This window comes from Cebidichthys violaceus, unplaced genomic scaffold (assembly GCF_023349555.1).
Source record: "Cebidichthys violaceus isolate CVI_PGR_0920_01 unplaced genomic scaffold, fCebVio1.0.p SCAF_9, whole genome shotgun sequence".
In the NCBI taxonomy this organism is placed as follows: domain Eukaryota; kingdom Metazoa; phylum Chordata; class Actinopteri; order Perciformes; family Stichaeidae; genus Cebidichthys; species Cebidichthys violaceus.
In genome coordinates this window covers 9,657,339-9,674,014 of record NW_027176975.1, presented here as the reverse complement: position 1 = coordinate 9,674,014, position 16,676 = coordinate 9,657,339, and the positions used below count along the sequence as shown (strand labels likewise).

Below are 16,676 nucleotides of genomic sequence, written 5' to 3'. Positions count from 1 at the left end.
TTTCTCTGGGATAATTGTCAGGATCTGCTGTTTGGAAGATGACTGACGAAAGGAAAAATATGACAGTGGAATTTGTTGAGGAAACATGAAAATGTGTCACACATCCGTCAAACAAAGAAATGCAATATTTATGCTTTCTTGAAGAACCTCTCTCTCTCTCTCTCTCTCTCTCTCTCTAGACACACAGACACACAAACACACACATGCATATTGTTAAAGTCTTGTCAGCGTCTTCTCTACAAATCATTTCCCATGTCGTCATGCGTCTCCCCAACGTTCTTCCATAAAAGGATTAACATTCAAAAAAGGCTGTTTACATAACAATGACAAGAGTGTTTAAAAATCCACACTTGAAAACATGATTATGATAAGCATGTGAAAGTTTTAATAGTCCCTCAAATATATGTGGAAGAACATTTTATTCTTTTGCTACTCGTAATGCTACTGAGGATTAAAGGACGAGTACAAAACAACACATTGACTACTTCAAATAGTGATGTGTATTTTAATTGACATATTGATTTATTTATATATATATATATATATATATATATATATATAATTTGTATTCAATTGTACACATAGCACGCAACATGCACTCTCACAAATACACAGACACACACATTGTCATTGCTAAGGAAGAAAGACAGAAAGAAAGGTTTTTTTGTTTTTTTCAGGGAGTCCGTTGATTAATTAGAGCTATCTGTCAACCTCTCCTCCCTCACCTCTCTCTTTCACACACACACACACACACACACACACACACACACACACACTCATAAACACACACTCACACACCTACTAAGAAAACAAAACCCCACTAATCATTTGAAGCTTGTGCTTTGTAGGTGGGGCCCAGTCATTATCAGGCCTCAGCAGCGCAGGTTTTTGTTGGTTTTGGCTCTGCATCCTCAATCAATCGCTAACAGGAAGAACTTTAATCAGGGTTTTAATGCAGCTGTACAAGAGGTGGGCTGGCCCATTGTCTGGGTCTGAAAAGGTTGATCAGAGGGGAGTCCTCTTGCGTTTCTTTACATTCACCTGCTGGGCCCTATTGGGTCTCTTTCTGAAAGAAAAGGACAAGGGAAATGAATAAAGAACACAGTGTGTCCGCTCAACCAGCCTATGGGCTAATCAAGGAGCTACTTGTCAACTCAACAGAGCCTCACAGTTCTGGCCGCTAAGCTCTCCCTTTCTCTTTCCCATGCCAATTCAGACACACTGAGGAGCTGAGACAAGACGAACAACAGCGGGCCATAACACAACCATGAGCTAATGATATGCTACTCTGAAATCAATGTATGAAGCAGGTGAGGGGGGGGGGAGCACAGGAGAAGGACAGACAGGAAAAACTGCATGAATCACAGAGAAACGCAACTTTAAGAGTCTGAATGTATGCAAATAAAAAGTGAAATAAAATTTTTTTTTTAATACAAACACTAGTTACTTAGGTACTTATTACAAGTATTGCTTACACCTCAGCCATGCATATACGGACATTTAAGCGGAAAAAAACCTTCTTCAGAGGTTCACAACATGCACAACTTGCTACGGTGACTTAGGTTCAGACCTCGCCAAAACCTTGGATTTCTAGAAAAATCCTAAATGAATTTAAATGCAGTTTTATTAAGAGATTGCTTTTTGCAAAGGTGCAGTGGGGCAACATTTGCAATCAGTTTCAAAGCCTTTAAATGATGCTCTTACCCCATCTAGTGATAAGACAGAGTAATTCCCATCGTCCACACAAGTGAATGATTGCGTGTGTGTGTTTAGTGTAAATGAACATCTTAAGATTCCCAAGAAACTGAGAGGAAATGAAAGTGTTCACATTCAAAATGTGATGTGAATATAGTAGTATATTTGGAGATTTAGTAAAAGGAAAAAACACAAATGTATTTGTCTTGTTATCATTATATTAATTATATATTTGCCTCTGTTTAATATTCCTCACACAAAAACCACAAGAGGGCATTATTTAATCAGGGTATTGTAGCAAAAGATACTACACACACAGTAAAAAAATATATGGAAAGATTTGTTTCAGATAAATGGATTATTATTAGGATATTTAAATTAACATTAAAAGATTGATCACAATTCAGAATAACGATACATATTATTTCACAAAACAATACATAACTATGAATTTAGAATCCTAATTACACAATCTCCATTGGAAAAAAATGCATTTAATATATTATTTAATATTTAAAGAAATAGATTAGTGACCCATACCAGTACCATATCAATCGATCAGTCAAATCAGACTTTAATTGTATAGCATTTTTCATGCAAATATTGTGCTTCACACAATACTACTTCATTTAGAAAAAGATAAATGACATTCGATAAAAAGCATTCAATAAAAATAAAAACAGGAATTGAGAAAAACCTAGCACAAATATCAATTTACAGTGAGAAAACTCTAACTTGGTATACCAACATGAAAACTGACAGAATGAAGACATGGACAGATGAATAAATAAAGCTCAATTAAAAGCCAAACTAAAAGGTAGGTCTTGAGTTTGCTTTTACAATTTTTAACATTCTCTGATATGATAATAATAGCAATCTTTGTCGACACCAAAATTTATTTATTTAGCTGTTTTCTATTCCTACATACATTTGATGAGATGAGATTTGACTGAGCAAAGGCTCAAATCAACATTTTGTACCAACATGTTGCTGTAAAAAGTTCAACCCGACATTTATGACATTTCCAGGATAAAACGCGTGCAATTTGTGGAGCAGAGAGGGGGCTTTGGAATCACGTGTGTACTTTAAACATCAGATTTGTCAGAGACATGGTAGAGTGGTGACTAATGGCCGATCCACCTGACAAGGCTTTTTGTTGAAGTCCACAGGAAGTCCACAGGAAGCCTTCAGCGCTCTGCAACAGGGATTGATGCAAGAATGCTCTCTAACAAAAGGGATGGCGGCAATTAGCAAAACAAGAGAGAAGGGTGCCAGTGATTATAGAAGGAGCACTTGAACAGCCAACACCCAGTGTTCACTCTGTCAATTAGAGGAGCAATGACAAGCGTCAGAAAATACACCTTTCAGTTAATATTTTTGAAATATGTTTTTTATGAAAGCTCTGTCATTAGCTCGAGACTAAAATAATACAATTATATTCATAAAAAAATATGTGTGTGAATTTTGTGACAAAATTTACATTACTTTTATATAAGAAACATGAAAAAGATATATTTGGAAATTCATCTTGTCTGCTTTATTTGTTTGTCAATATTTTTGGTTTTATTTCCTGTGATGAACAGGGCATGCAAACAGTGAACCTGTCTGATCAGAAAATTGAAAATGAACATCGTGTTTAATTCATAATGACTGCGTTTGAACTCACTTGAGTCTGCTCAATTAACAAAATTGAAATGGGAAGAATACACTGTATGGACATGCCAGTTCGATTGTATATACTTTCCCTTTTTACAAGCTACATTTAAAAGCCTTTTTTGGCTGATTTGCAGTGTTTGAGTGCTGATTTTGACAGACACTCACTGCAGAAGGTCAGCAATTCACCTGTAAGTCGAGAAATTACCCTGCCTAATTTTTGCTGTCCTTCAGGTGCAGCCTGACAGCCTCCTTTGCATTTTAATGTAGACAACCTGATTATTAAATCTTAGAGGGCTTTTTTGTCTGAAATAAATGGTTTCGGTTGCTGGGCAACCTGACTTAATGAAACACGGTTCCCCTCCCCCATTCTCAAATAATTCGTCGTCTATATTCAAGGATCTAGTTCTTAATTAGATTAAGATGCAAAACCCACCACTGCGAGCAAATTCACACTGATGTATGAATCTCACACACACATACACACACGCTAAATATATAGCTTTGCTTTAGTGATGTACACATCCATTAAAAAATTCAGGGCAAAAGTGGTCTTTTTCTTTCTTTTATTTTTCTGGAAGAATGCATTTCTTTTTAATTGTATAATTTGAACTGAAATGTTGAATTTATTGTGACACTTTTACCTTTGTAGTAAAAATAAACAAATGTATATTTTTGATAGGAAAAAAATATGCCACATAATTGCAAAACACAATCCATTTTAAAATACACAAACACACTCCAGCTCTTTGAAAAGTGCCCACAGACGGGCCATGCATCACTCTACCAGCACACTATGCACCCATTTCACCCAAATGGCCTTGCTGTTTGGAAAGGTGAGGACATTGCACGTTGATATAAAGAGTCATTTGGAGGACTTGTTGGAGCTTCGTTCTGTGAAGGATTGGCTTTTCACCAGAATGGCTGCACTTTAACATCCCTCTATCTGCCCTTCTCTGCATTTCACTCAAAGCTAGGGTGCTCAGAGTGATGAAGCACGATGTGTGTTTTTCACTCCCCAGTGATTTAAATCCTAGCAACTATTCACAAATGAACACAAGTTACTTTGTATTTATAAATAAAACATCTCCATTTAAACTCACTAAGGGAACAAATCTCAAACATTTTTGCACTTTTTACATTTGTCGTCAAGGTAAAGTTAAATGGCTCATTGAATTTCACACATTTCTCACTGGACTTACTGTGGAGGTAAGAGTTGTATGCATATAGCAAACCAAGGACAGTTGGATTTGCCATAAAGGGCATGCCATTTTTGCTCTCCCTGAAGCTATGATTTTGATTGAATCCTGAAATGAGTGAAAATGTCCCAAATCCCTACCAATATGCTAGAAATGAAAATTGGCCTTGGGGGTTTAAGGTTCCCATTAAGGGTGTGCTTAACATATTCAGTTAAGTGTGGTTGGAGTGCATCAAAAATACAACATCATTACGTGTCTCCACGCACTCAAGCAAAAGGTCCCTAAAATTCCTTGATCCTGACGTGCAAGAGAGCTTAGGGTCAGGCCTCCACAGGACTGAAGCCAAAGAAAAGCCAAGGGGTGACTGAGTACAAATTAAACCTGGCAATATTTAAGCCAAACGGGAGCAATTATCATGTCAGCGTGGTACCCAAAAAAAGATGGGTAAATCCTGTAAACCCTGTTTGTAATATGAAACAAATCTGATATTACGGTGAAATTGGAGCGCGGAAGAATTGATGTCTGAATACAAACATGTATGTAGAACTGGCTTTTATCACAACCTTTCTTTCTATATATCATATGGCTACTTTTACGTCAAATTACAGCATTTGATACCTTCGGCAATGTCTTGTTTTATTAGAAATAATAAAGTCTTCCTCTACATCAGCATCTCCTTTCAGGCTGGTAATGCCTGTCTCGCTCTGAATGCACTGATTTGATACAACCATCCTCCTTCCTCTCTACCCCTCATCTCTCCGGTCGCTGTATTTTCAGGAAACAGGAAAATGTCTTTCCTGGTTGCTTAGTATTCACGTCACGTAAAGTGGGTCTGTGTTCCTCATTTAGTTCTGTACTGTACAGCTGGGGAGCTGTCCGGCGTGCGGCGGCAGTATGCAAATGACTCTGGATTTGAATGGAGATGGAGGTAGACACAAAGCTCAATTAGAGACAGAGAGGCAGAGAGAGATGGTGGGGGAGCTTTGAGTGTCTGGAGGGAAGGGGGAAGGGAAAGGAAAGAAGAAAAAAACCTTGGCTGCTTAATGCCAACCTGAGGAAACCAATGTACGGACACATCCAAACACGAAGGCACACACATATGAGAATGCACTTAAATAGCCGGGCAGTTTTCTAAATTCCTCAGACAGGCAGCTGATCTCTGAGGGGCTCAGACAGCTCAGCTCTGTGATGCGCTTCGGTCCAACCAATCACACAGAATATTCCACAACATCCTTATCACACATGTCATAAAAAAGGTGTCAGGCAAGCACAGGTGCACTTCCTCTTTTGTTTAAAGCTCAAAGAGAGACTCTCCCATGCGTCAAAAAACACAAGGGGGGTGGCGGCCATTTTGTTCTTGGGCGTTAGACGATGCCCAGCAGCAGTACATCACCTGACCCAGCCCCTGCATGAGTGTCCTTGAAAGAGTCTCTGACATCAGCACTGCCACCCCTGGTTGCCACAGCAACCGCGGTGCAATGTGTGTGTGTGTGTGTGTGTGTGTGTGTGTGTGTGTGTGTGTGTGTGTACGTGTGTGTGTGTGTGTGTGGGGGAATAATTAATATGCACATGTAGGGGGTTTGAATCAGGGTTTAATTGCATTTGTTGGTGTGTGAAGCTGAAATGGATTGAACGCTACAGCAAAAACGGGAAATATCAGAGAAGGGGAAAAAGAGATTAAGCAAGCTCATTGGTCAGAGAAATGACTCGCATCGTCAGGGTTATTTCCAAATAATTTCCTTTCATACAAGAAAGTAACTTCAGAGATGAGACGGTGGGGAGGTGGGCCACGGGAAGGGGATTATCCTCCTCCTCTCGATTCTTCTCCTCCTCCACAACATTATCATGTTTAAAAAAAGATGTGTAAAGCCAAGGTGATGCTTCACACAACATCAATCCGTTAGGTCAACGGCTGACTTTGTGTCCTTGAATTGCAATAATTTCCCCATGCCTGGAAATGTTTTTCAAATGCAGAAGTAACAGACAGGAGGGCAGACTTGACTCTGTGTGGATGAGACTAACTTGATCAGGGAGGCTCACAGATCATTCAGCTGATCTGGTGATGCCACAAAATCACCCAAGTCTGATTTCCCATAAAACACTGCCTGTCAGATTACATAAGCACAACCTTTAGTCATAGACACACAAGTCTGACCTAACATTTTTCTCTCTTTACAAACCACCTCTCTCTCTCTCTCTCACACACACACACACACACACACACACACACACACACACACACACACACACACACACACACACACACACACAGCTACATCTTTACTTGCTGCCTGTGTCAATATAGCATCCAAACATTTCTTCCCTAAGTAAAGAGACTGCACTGACTGAGTCTCATTACTGCCAAAAATATGACTAGAAAATTCAACACCGATCTAAAAAAAAAGTCCAACACGGCCTACGTTTTAATATATTCTAGAACAGGATGAAAAAAAGAGACAAAACTAAGTCATCTGCCACACTGCGGAATTATGCGAAATATACTGAAAGAAAGGTGTTTGGTTATACTGACAACACAGACGTACATGCACACTGTCAGTCGATCACGCACACAAACATTATACGCCCTATCAGTGCGCGCACACGCGGGCGCACATACAGTAAACGTTGCAATGGTCTCATCAATAATGCATCGGCACTTCATGTTTATGCAATCTACAGGGCAAGACCGAGCGACGGATAGCTGCAGATGTAAGCCTGGCACACATTGAAAGTATACAGCGTTTTACAAGCATATCACAGACGGAGCTCAGACATTAAAGTTAAAATCGTTTCCGCCTGTAGAGAAACAGATTAAGATAATAAAACAGTCCTCAGCACATACCTGTTAAAGCATTATTTCTTTGATTCTGGTTTGTGCAGGCTTGAAGGACTTCATGATCACACCGCACTAAGGAAATAAAACTGTAGCTGTGGTGATATGCAAATTAACGGCTCCCGCTGAATGCAAGTGCATTTATTATTCATAAATTACTCATGTTTATGCAAATTACGGTATACGGAAACACTGGTGGGGGTTGAGTAGCTCCGTCTAAACATACCGTGTGATTCAATTTCTGTTATGCTCTTCCATCTAAAATGATCCACATCCAGGAATTTGACGAACATGCCCATAAAGCGGCATATTATTCCGAAGCTTCATCCAGGTGGTCAGTGGGAATGTAGGCTATGGGCAGATAGTGTAACATGCCATGCAGCGGAGGCCTATGTTTGGGGGTAAACCTCATTCAGGCTGTCATTTGATTTTTCAAGACCATGGTTCGCTACCGCTTTTTCAACCTGTTGGTCCTGTCAGTGTATACGTTGTGCATTTTTGATAGTGGGCTAGGCTTATGGGCTTAAATGCAGGGTGTTTCCATTATTTCAGGACATTATGGGCACAGTCGGACCTCTGCAGGGGGGTCTGGGGGATCCTCCCCATGAATTTATTTTTTTATGAACAAGCTCTGATTCTTTTTTATGCACTCTGGCACCTTATTTGCATTCACAGTATGTCTCAATCCTTAAAAAAGTGCACACCAGATTAATTCGGAATTGTCATGTTAAAAATATTAGTAGTTGTAATAAAAGTTGAAACAGAATACTTACTTAAAACTCCGTTTAAAAACGAAAACGTATTAGTGTGGATGTAGCCTTATAGTACGCCAATAAAATGTCATAAATATTAGTCATATTATGGTATAGTATAGTATGTCACAGAAAAGTCATTAAAAATGTCATAGTATAGTATACCATCAAAGTATCATGAAACTTTTCATTTTATAGTATGCCATAAAAATGTCAGTAAAAGTCATAGTGTAGTATGTCATTAAAAAAATAATACAAGTCATAGTACAGTATATCATGAAAAGTCCAGCGCGTAGTAAATGGACTGTACTTGTATAGCGCTTTTCTAGTCTTCCGACCCCTCAAAGCACTTTAACACACCCATTCATACACTGATAGCAGGGGCTACCATGCAAGGTGCCCCCTCTCTCATCAGGACTCTATCTAACCATTCACACCTATTCACACACCGCAGGCACAGCTTGCGGGAGCAATTTGGGGTTAAGTGTCTTGCCCAAGGACACATCTAGCGGAGCCGAGGATCGAACAGCCGAGCCTCTGATTGAAGGATGACCCTGCTCTTCCATTGAGCCACAGTATATCATATAAAATGTCATAATATATTATGCCATGAAAAAGTGATAGTATAGTATGAAAAAAAATGCCATTAGCACAGTATTTCATGAAAAAGCCATAGTATGTCTTAAAAAAGATAGATATATTGTCATAAAAATGTCTTTCAAATGTCATAGTACAGTGTAGTCTGTAATTTAAAAAAGTTAAAAAAATAATGTCTGACTGAAATATAGTATGTATATATGCCATCGTTTTGTCATAATTATGGTTAGCCATAAAAATGCCATAGTAGAGTATGCTATAAAATAATAGCATAGTATGTTGTACAAAATGCAATAGTTTAACATCGTAGTATAGTAAGTCATGAAAAAAGTCAATGAAATATCATTAAAAATGTCATAGCAAAGTATTCCATAAAAATGTCATAGAAACTTATAAAAATGTAGAATAGTATGCAAAAAAGAAATAGCCATCTTAAAAAAAATCATTGCATAGTATGTCATCAATAATGATAAAGTATGATAAAAAATGTCACTTTTTCTGTGCTGCCCTCAATCTTATGCTGGCTGCCTAAATTGGCTCATCAAAACATCGAGAACTCCCGTTGTATAGTAGTTGTTATTGTAGTATTGCAGTAGTATTTGATGTTGTTGTAGTAGTAGACACACATGTATCTGAATGTGATGCAAATTGTTATTTCGCCTTCTCTTTTTTTCCTCCTCAGATGAGTTCAAAGTTCCAGAACAAAAGTGAGGATTTTCTTCACTTTGTCCAACATCTTGTACCATATGAATTTAGAGGTCTGAACAAGCCCATGTCAGATTGGCGCTCAGATTATGATGCTGCAGTTTAATTAAAAAAATTTAGTTCTGTTCCATAACCCCCTCCAACTATCTCTCCAAAACAGCGGGAGGACACACAGTCCCATACTCCCTTGTCCACCGGTGCGATGGTGCTCTGGACACTGGTGTCCTTACAATGGTGAAGACTCAAATCTGGACCTGGCAACTTCCAACCCAGGAACTAACCAACCACGCCACCAATGCCATGCACACTTAGAACTGTTTATATTTGACTTTTTCATAGTGGGTGTTAGAACTCATAACAACAACAATTTGCTTTTGTTCTTACAGCTGGACTAATGTATCACTCTTACCTGTAGACAAACAAGTGACAAATGTGTGAAATTATCCACAGGCTCTAGGCTCAACTTCTATAACCTTTAAGTTAGACTTTGAAGCTCTCTGATTGGTTGTTTCTTACAGCAATGCTTTCTGGGACCTGAGTTAACTACTACAATTATGTATTAAATTTAAAGCAAAACTGTATGATCTTTTGTACTGAGGATTAAATTCTGAGAGTTTGATGTTCATCCAAATGTTGAAAAACAGACAGTCACTTGATATCAAAGTCTATAAACATATCGTATGTATGTAGATCATATGTAACGCTCCTGTTGTGATCCAGTGTTGTTTTAATTAAAAGTTGTTAATATTATTTGGATGTCTGTATTTTTGTAGGTCACCAATATAAAGTGCTGATACAACTCATTCATGACAACTTGAAAGGATTAAAACCCATCGCTGTTTCTGGGAGGTTCAGTCTATTTCCACAACAGATATGAAACACTTAAAATAAAGCTGAAAGCTTTATAATGCAAATTGATTGTTATTTTTGATTGTTAAAAATATGTCATGCTGGAAAGTTTAGTTTTTCATGGGGTCTTGTGTGTTTAAGTTGAGAGGAAGTAGATCAAATAGTTAATGGACTGCTTGGACGACCTGAGGTTGTGGGTTCGATCCTTTATGTACTACAGTGAACTTTAAGGTCCAACAGCCAAAGTAAAGAAGTCAAATATGCTACAAAGAGTGTGAGATCAGAAAGCTCAGGGTGCTTGACGACTGGTCTGAACACTGGAGGTTGTGGGTTTAATCAATATATGCATCTGTAGGTTTTGAGGTCTACCTCACAAAGTTAAGTAGTCAAATAAGTTATGAACCTGGGAAGTGTGTCAGATCAGAAAGTTCATTTTTAATGGCAAATTATACAGAATCTTAATGACATTTCATTAACGTACTATGCAATGCCTTTTTATAAAACTTTTGATGACATATTATACTTTGAATTATTATGACATACTATTCTATGACTTTTTCTGATATTTGTATGATATTTTTTCGATGTATGTCGAAAAAATATCATTAAAAAAGATTTATAATTTTTATGACTTTTTTACAACATACTATACTATGAATAGTTATTCGATATATTATACTATTTCATTTTTCGACATAATATAATTGACTTTTTACAACTCTTTTTGACATACTGTACTATGACTTTTTTAAACTTAATATATAATTTGACTTTTTTTTACTTATTTTGATATACTATACTATGACTTTTGTCGACATACAATACTATGAATTTCTATACTATGACTTTTTATGACATTTGTCCAACTTACTATACGATGACTTTTTATTCAACATACTAAACTATGATTTTTTGGACTGTTATATTTAGACTTATTATTACTTTTTTCAACATGCCTTATTTTGACTTTTCATTACTTTTTTGTGTCATACTATACTATGACTTTTTTTTAAACTTTTGATGACTTTTTTCGGCATAAAATACAATATATTATTTTCAACATACTACACTATGACTTTTTTTTCGACGTACTATGATATGACTTGTTTTCAACTACTACACTATGACTTTTTATGATTTGTTCGACATTTTATACTATGACCTTTTTTCAATTCCTTTTAGACATAATAGATTTTGACTTTTTTACATTGTGGGTGCATCAAGTCTCCTAAATTGCATCCACATTACCCTTACTTGCTTAGTCCCTTCAACTATGCATGGAGAGATGCAAGGAGAGAGACAACGAGGAAATCTGTTTTTTGAGAAACAAGACAGCCTTTCCTATCCGATCCTAAATGGGGACAATTCAAATGAATAACTCATACCAAACCCAGTCCTCAGGAATTATTGGCCTCACGTGACTGAGTGGAATGGAAATAACAATAAAAGGTGTAAAAAGCTCTCTCTAACTTTAACTGTATCCATAATAGAAGTTAACTGTAGGTAATACATCGACCATGGATAAGTACCTCATACAACCATGGATGAATAAAAATAACTGGCTACTCTTCAAGCTCTAGCTTTATAATACATCAATATTTTCATATTCATATTGTTTTGAAGTTTATGGCCGATATCAGGGAACCAGAAGCGTCTAATAAATATTTATTTTGCGCACTGTGTCATACATTACGGTAATACACGTCATCACAAGGGGACAACTTTGACACAAAACAGTTGCGACCCGGTTTTGAATGGACTAGTGCATATTTAGACAACACTTGAAGTATGTTTAATTGATTCTACAGCAAACCGGGAAAACGTCACATCCAACGTTCACTTTTATTTTCTGTCACGGTTTTTCCTCTTTTCTTGCAGAGGCAGCCATGTTCCACAAAAGTTCACAGGGTAAATACTGGATTTTTGCAAGTGAAGACGATGTTGAGCAGAAGAGATACAAGGCCAACCAGAATTTCTGCAAAAAGATACTAGAGGGTGGCAAGGTAAGATGTGATGTCACATAAAAATAATACCAAACATTAACATAACACGGACAACAGGTACATGTGTGACAGTGTACCTCACCTCCTCCCGCCTCTCTGTCTGAACCAGCCTGGGGTAAGTGAGTCCAAGCTCTTGGAGCGTCACGAGGAAGACGTTTTATTCCGATACTACGAGAAGAGGATGGTTGACTTCTGCAATGCCTTCAAGCCTGTAATGCCCAAGTCTGTTGTGGTATGTGTGTATTCTTTATTTACTTCTGTGTGTGTATTCTTTATTTACTTCTGTGTGTGAACAATGATATATATGTGTGTGTGTTTAAACAGCGTTGGAGACGGGGACTTGTTAATTTAAAGCAAAGTTGCTCAGTGGCGCATGAAGTATAAAAAAAACTTTGACTTCCGGTTATATCATTTAGATCAAACAACATTTGGTCACTATGTCAAAATTAACTTTAACGCCTAAGTTGCCCTGTTCTTCCGCATTAATGGGCTCATTAAGCATGCGCACTAGCGTTTCTTTTAACCCCGCCTCCCAGCCGCTCGTTCTTGGACTCAGCCACATGAACGGAGGAAGGAAAAAATACTCCAGATTCGTCTATTATGGCATATCTGACCTACATGTGTCTCACCTGTGCAGGGCACAGCCATCATGTACTTCAGAAGATTCTACCTGAACAACTCCATCATGGAGTACCACCCTAGGATCATCATGTGAGTACAGATATGTGTGAGGGGAAATTTACATAAGCAACATTTCTTTAGCTTGAATGACCAAAAAGTCCTAGCTGTATATAAACATGGTAGGCTAACTGCAAATCCAATTATTTAATTCAAATATGAATTAATAAAGCGTTTTCTTAAAAAAGGATTATGGTTTCTTCATATCCTTTGCACCAAAACTGCTGGAAGAAGTATATTGTTCAGGCTCGTTCTTACCTGACCTTCCTGTTTCAGGCTGACTTGTGCCTACCTGGCCTGTAAAGTGGATGAGTTCAACGTTTCCAGCACCCAGTTTGTGGGCAACCTTCTTCAGGAGACCCCGGCGGGTCAGGAAAGGGTTCTTGAACAGATCCTGGAGTTTGAGCTGCTGCTGATCCAACAACTCAACTTTCACCTGGTGGTCCACAACCCCTACAGACCGATGGAGGGCCTGCTCATCGACCTCAAGGTAGCTGGACTCCTGGAGAGAGCTGCAGATATTATTCTGGCACTCGTAGTCCAAATCTGGCTCATTTAGCAGTTCGGATGTTTTGCCCCGTCTCAAAGAATTATGTCATCCTTCAGACAAGGTACCCCATGCTGGAGAACCCAGAGTCACTGAGGAAGAGTGCAGATGACTTTCTGACACAGGCGGCCATGACAGATGCAGGACTACTGTTCCCCCCCTCTCAGATTGCTCTAACAGCTATTCTGAACAGCGCCTCGAGAGCCGGTCTCAGCATGGAGAGGTGCTCATGTTAAAACGAGGAACAATGCTAAGTTTGAATTTTTAAAAAGTAGAAGTAATTTAGTAATAATGAACAGCAATACATTTAATGAAATAATCAGCTGGATGAGCATCATTAACGCATTTGTTGTTAGTTTGTAAATGTAAACAGTCTTTGTGTGGTTTTTTTTTTTTTTCAAATGCCAAGCTACCTGAATGAATGTCTACAACTGAAAGAGGACAAAGAGACTCTCTCAAAGATGTACGACTCCATGAGACGTGAGTAAACTGCACCTTCATGTCACACCACAAGGTGGTGATGTTGAGCCCTTTGAGCTCCACTGCACTGTATGTAACACAGAACAAGTCTGATCTAAGACTAAAGTAAATGTTTTCTGTGTTCATCCAGGGATGAAAACCCTCCTGAAGAAGTACGAACTCCCTAAACCAGAGGAGGTGAATGCTTGCAAAAAGAAGTTGGAGAGGATTCATGCTGAGTTTTCCAGTTCAAGCAAGTAAGGAGATGAGACGTTGTGGCGTTGAGAAGCCAAATACAATTTCTTTGATCTAGTGCTTATATTAAGACAGAACTGGTGTAGTGTAATTTTGGGCAATTTTTTGTGTAATTTTGTAGTGGTGTAGTGTAATTTTGGGCACATTAGGTGTATTTCTATCACCCACACCCAAGTAAAGCAACTCACGTCTTCTGTTGTTGTACAGAGTAACAGTTTTATTTTAGCCAGGTTGTCGTATCTAAGATGCAAAAAGGTTTCAAGGTTCAGTATCAGGTAGAAAAATAAAAAGGAACACATCATCAGCTGTATGAAAAAACAGAAAGGAAGTACAACAGCACGCCACATTCCCGCCTACATCACCCGTACCGTGTAGCACGGCTGATATTGGTATCGCTGACGAGGAGACGTCGAGGCGGATCGTTTACCTGTCGCCAGCCGTCCGTTAACACTTGGTGAGGTCCGTGGTATCTTTAAGTGCAACTACAGTAAACAGTTTGGTAAAGTCTCGAGCTATGACAGGCACAGATTCAGACTCTGCAGCGGCTCGAGTCACCAGGAGGCACACGAGGCCGGACACCCCCCCTCATGACTTTGAAGTTGATAAATCTGTGCATGGCATGACCTCTCGGGATGAATCTATATGAAAATAGTCGGTGCAGAAGTGTTCTGAAAAGAGCAAGAGAGACTGCAAATGCATGAAAGCTTTCGTTTACACCCCCCCCCCCCCCCAAGGCGTAGAGGGAGTTCAGGTGAAGTTTGTTAGAGCAGCATGTATGTAGGCCCACACACTATAGCAGGATCCATTCAGGATTAACACATGCACAAGGACAGGTTACAGATATCTCCTACAAAACTCAGACTATCTTTCAGCTCGGTTCAGCTAGATCACACACACAAACACCCTACGCTTCTATACAAGCCTAAGTATATAATATCAACAAACGAAGCAGCATATAAAATAATCTAACAAGTGGTTCCGGTGCTGCGTGGTAGTTCGTACAATGTCGTTAATGAAGAAAGAGCTCGTCATAAAACCGGGCGACGTGGGCGGTGTGTAGAAAGGAGTTAAGGCTTGTGTCATCTTGGAGAGAGGTGCTGTGTTAAAATTCCCTGATGACGGCAGAAAAAAAACACTACTTCAATGCTTTGGATCACCTCCCCGGTAATCCTCGCAAGTTCTGTCCCAAGGAAAGGAGCGGCTGATCAGGGTCAGTTAACCAGAACCAGTGAGACTGGGGAGTGGGATAAAAGAAGTTCAGACGTTTCCGCAGTCGACTGTATCTCAGGTCCATCTTCATAGAAATCATCTCTTCAAGACTTCTTGTCACATTTTAAATCAGTTCAACACACCGTGTCCGAAGCGTTTTGGGGAAGGGCTTTGGAGAGGACAGTATTCAGATATGCAGCAAGTGGTTTCCCACGGAGAACAGCCATATTGCATTTTGAACTGCCAGGAATCTAGGCCACATGCTTATAAATACAAACTGACGGAAGTCTTCGGTCGGGCACCTCACGGGATGACTCGCTTTGGCTGGCTGGTCGTGTGGTCTGACTACCACGCTTTGATTCTTGGGTAGAAACCTGTGAAAAGTCACATTACCTGGATGGCAGCAGCCAGTGACATGATGGTGCACTCTGTCCTGTAAGATAAAGTGGACATGTTTGTACAGGCCCATGCTCGGAGAATCAGTTATTGAAATGCTATGAGTCTGTATGTATTTATTCATACATGGTGTGAACTAGTCTAAATGGAGTTGCGTAACGATTGAAGATGAAGAGACATGGAGGAACTAGAACTACTAATGGCGGTCATGGAGGTGTAGTGGACACTAGATGCCACATTACTTTCCTAAAGGAGCGCTGAAAATGGACTTGAAGAGGTTTGTCACAAACGTTGAATGTGTGTTAACCAACGGCTAAGGGTTGTACCGGTAGTTCTGATTATGAAATATTCAACAGTAAATTCTTAACTTGCCGTTATTTTGACTTATTACTTTTGTATTGCAGCAAACGAAAGAGAGGATATGAAGAAGACGGTCATGTAGCAAAAGAACCACGTTTAACAGAAGATGAGGTGAGACCGTATTTTGAATTACATTCTGACAAACTTAGTTAAGCTACATATTTTAACTTTTTTTTTTTCCATTGCAGGAATGGACCGATGAAGACCTGTTATGAACATTTACCCCAAAGTGGTTTGGGATTTAAAGATATTCTAGTATACCAACAGTTTATTCCAATATTAAACTGTCAAGATTGGACGACCATGCCGTTACAGAAGATACAATGGAGAGTCAAAGACAGTTTGCAGAAGTTTACATGTTATATTTACTTTTCTACAGCATATTGAAGACCTGGGTTTGTTCTGCAGTAGGAATAAAGATATTTTTCTACATTTTGTTTCTTGTTTCTGCAGATTAAACAGAATAATTATTCTTTACATGTAACC

General features: G+C 38.8%; 1 protein-coding gene across 2 annotated transcripts; it reads left to right on the top strand.

Annotated features, from left to right (window-relative positions):
- Positions 1-12,023: 12,023 nt before the first annotated feature.
- Positions 12,024-16,622, top strand: ccnh (cyclin H). 2 transcript variants are annotated; one of them, XM_068703123.1, is made up of 10 exons: positions 12,024-12,069; positions 12,162-12,286; positions 12,396-12,518; positions 12,924-12,997; positions 13,241-13,454; positions 13,571-13,734; positions 13,921-13,991; positions 14,122-14,227; positions 16,235-16,301; positions 16,379-16,622. In XM_068703123.1, exons 2-10 carry the CDS (start codon positions 12,170-12,172, stop codon positions 16,403-16,405), a joined length of 963 nt encoding a protein of 320 aa, XP_068559224.1. In that variant the 5' UTR covers positions 12,024-12,069; positions 12,162-12,169; the 3' UTR covers positions 16,406-16,622. The 2 variants fall into 2 exon arrangements, with proteins under 2 accessions (XP_068559224.1, XP_068559223.1); XM_068703122.1 differs by having other exon boundaries at positions 12,034-12,286.
- The last annotated feature ends 54 nt before the right edge of the window (positions 16,623-16,676 follow it).

Excerpts from the sequence above, each read along its gene's own strand:
- ccnh (XM_068703123.1), top strand. The coding sequence starts at position 12,170 with ATGTTCCACAAAAGTTCACAGGGTAAATACTGGATTTTTGCAAGTGAA. Across the intron at positions 12,998-13,240 it reads TACCACCCTAGGATCATCAT|GCTGACTTGTGCCTACCTGG; the intron begins GTGAGTACAGAT and ends TTCCTGTTTCAG. Across the intron at positions 13,992-14,121 it reads GATGTACGACTCCATGAGAC|GGATGAAAACCCTCCTGAAG; the intron begins GTGAGTAAACTG and ends GTGTTCATCCAG.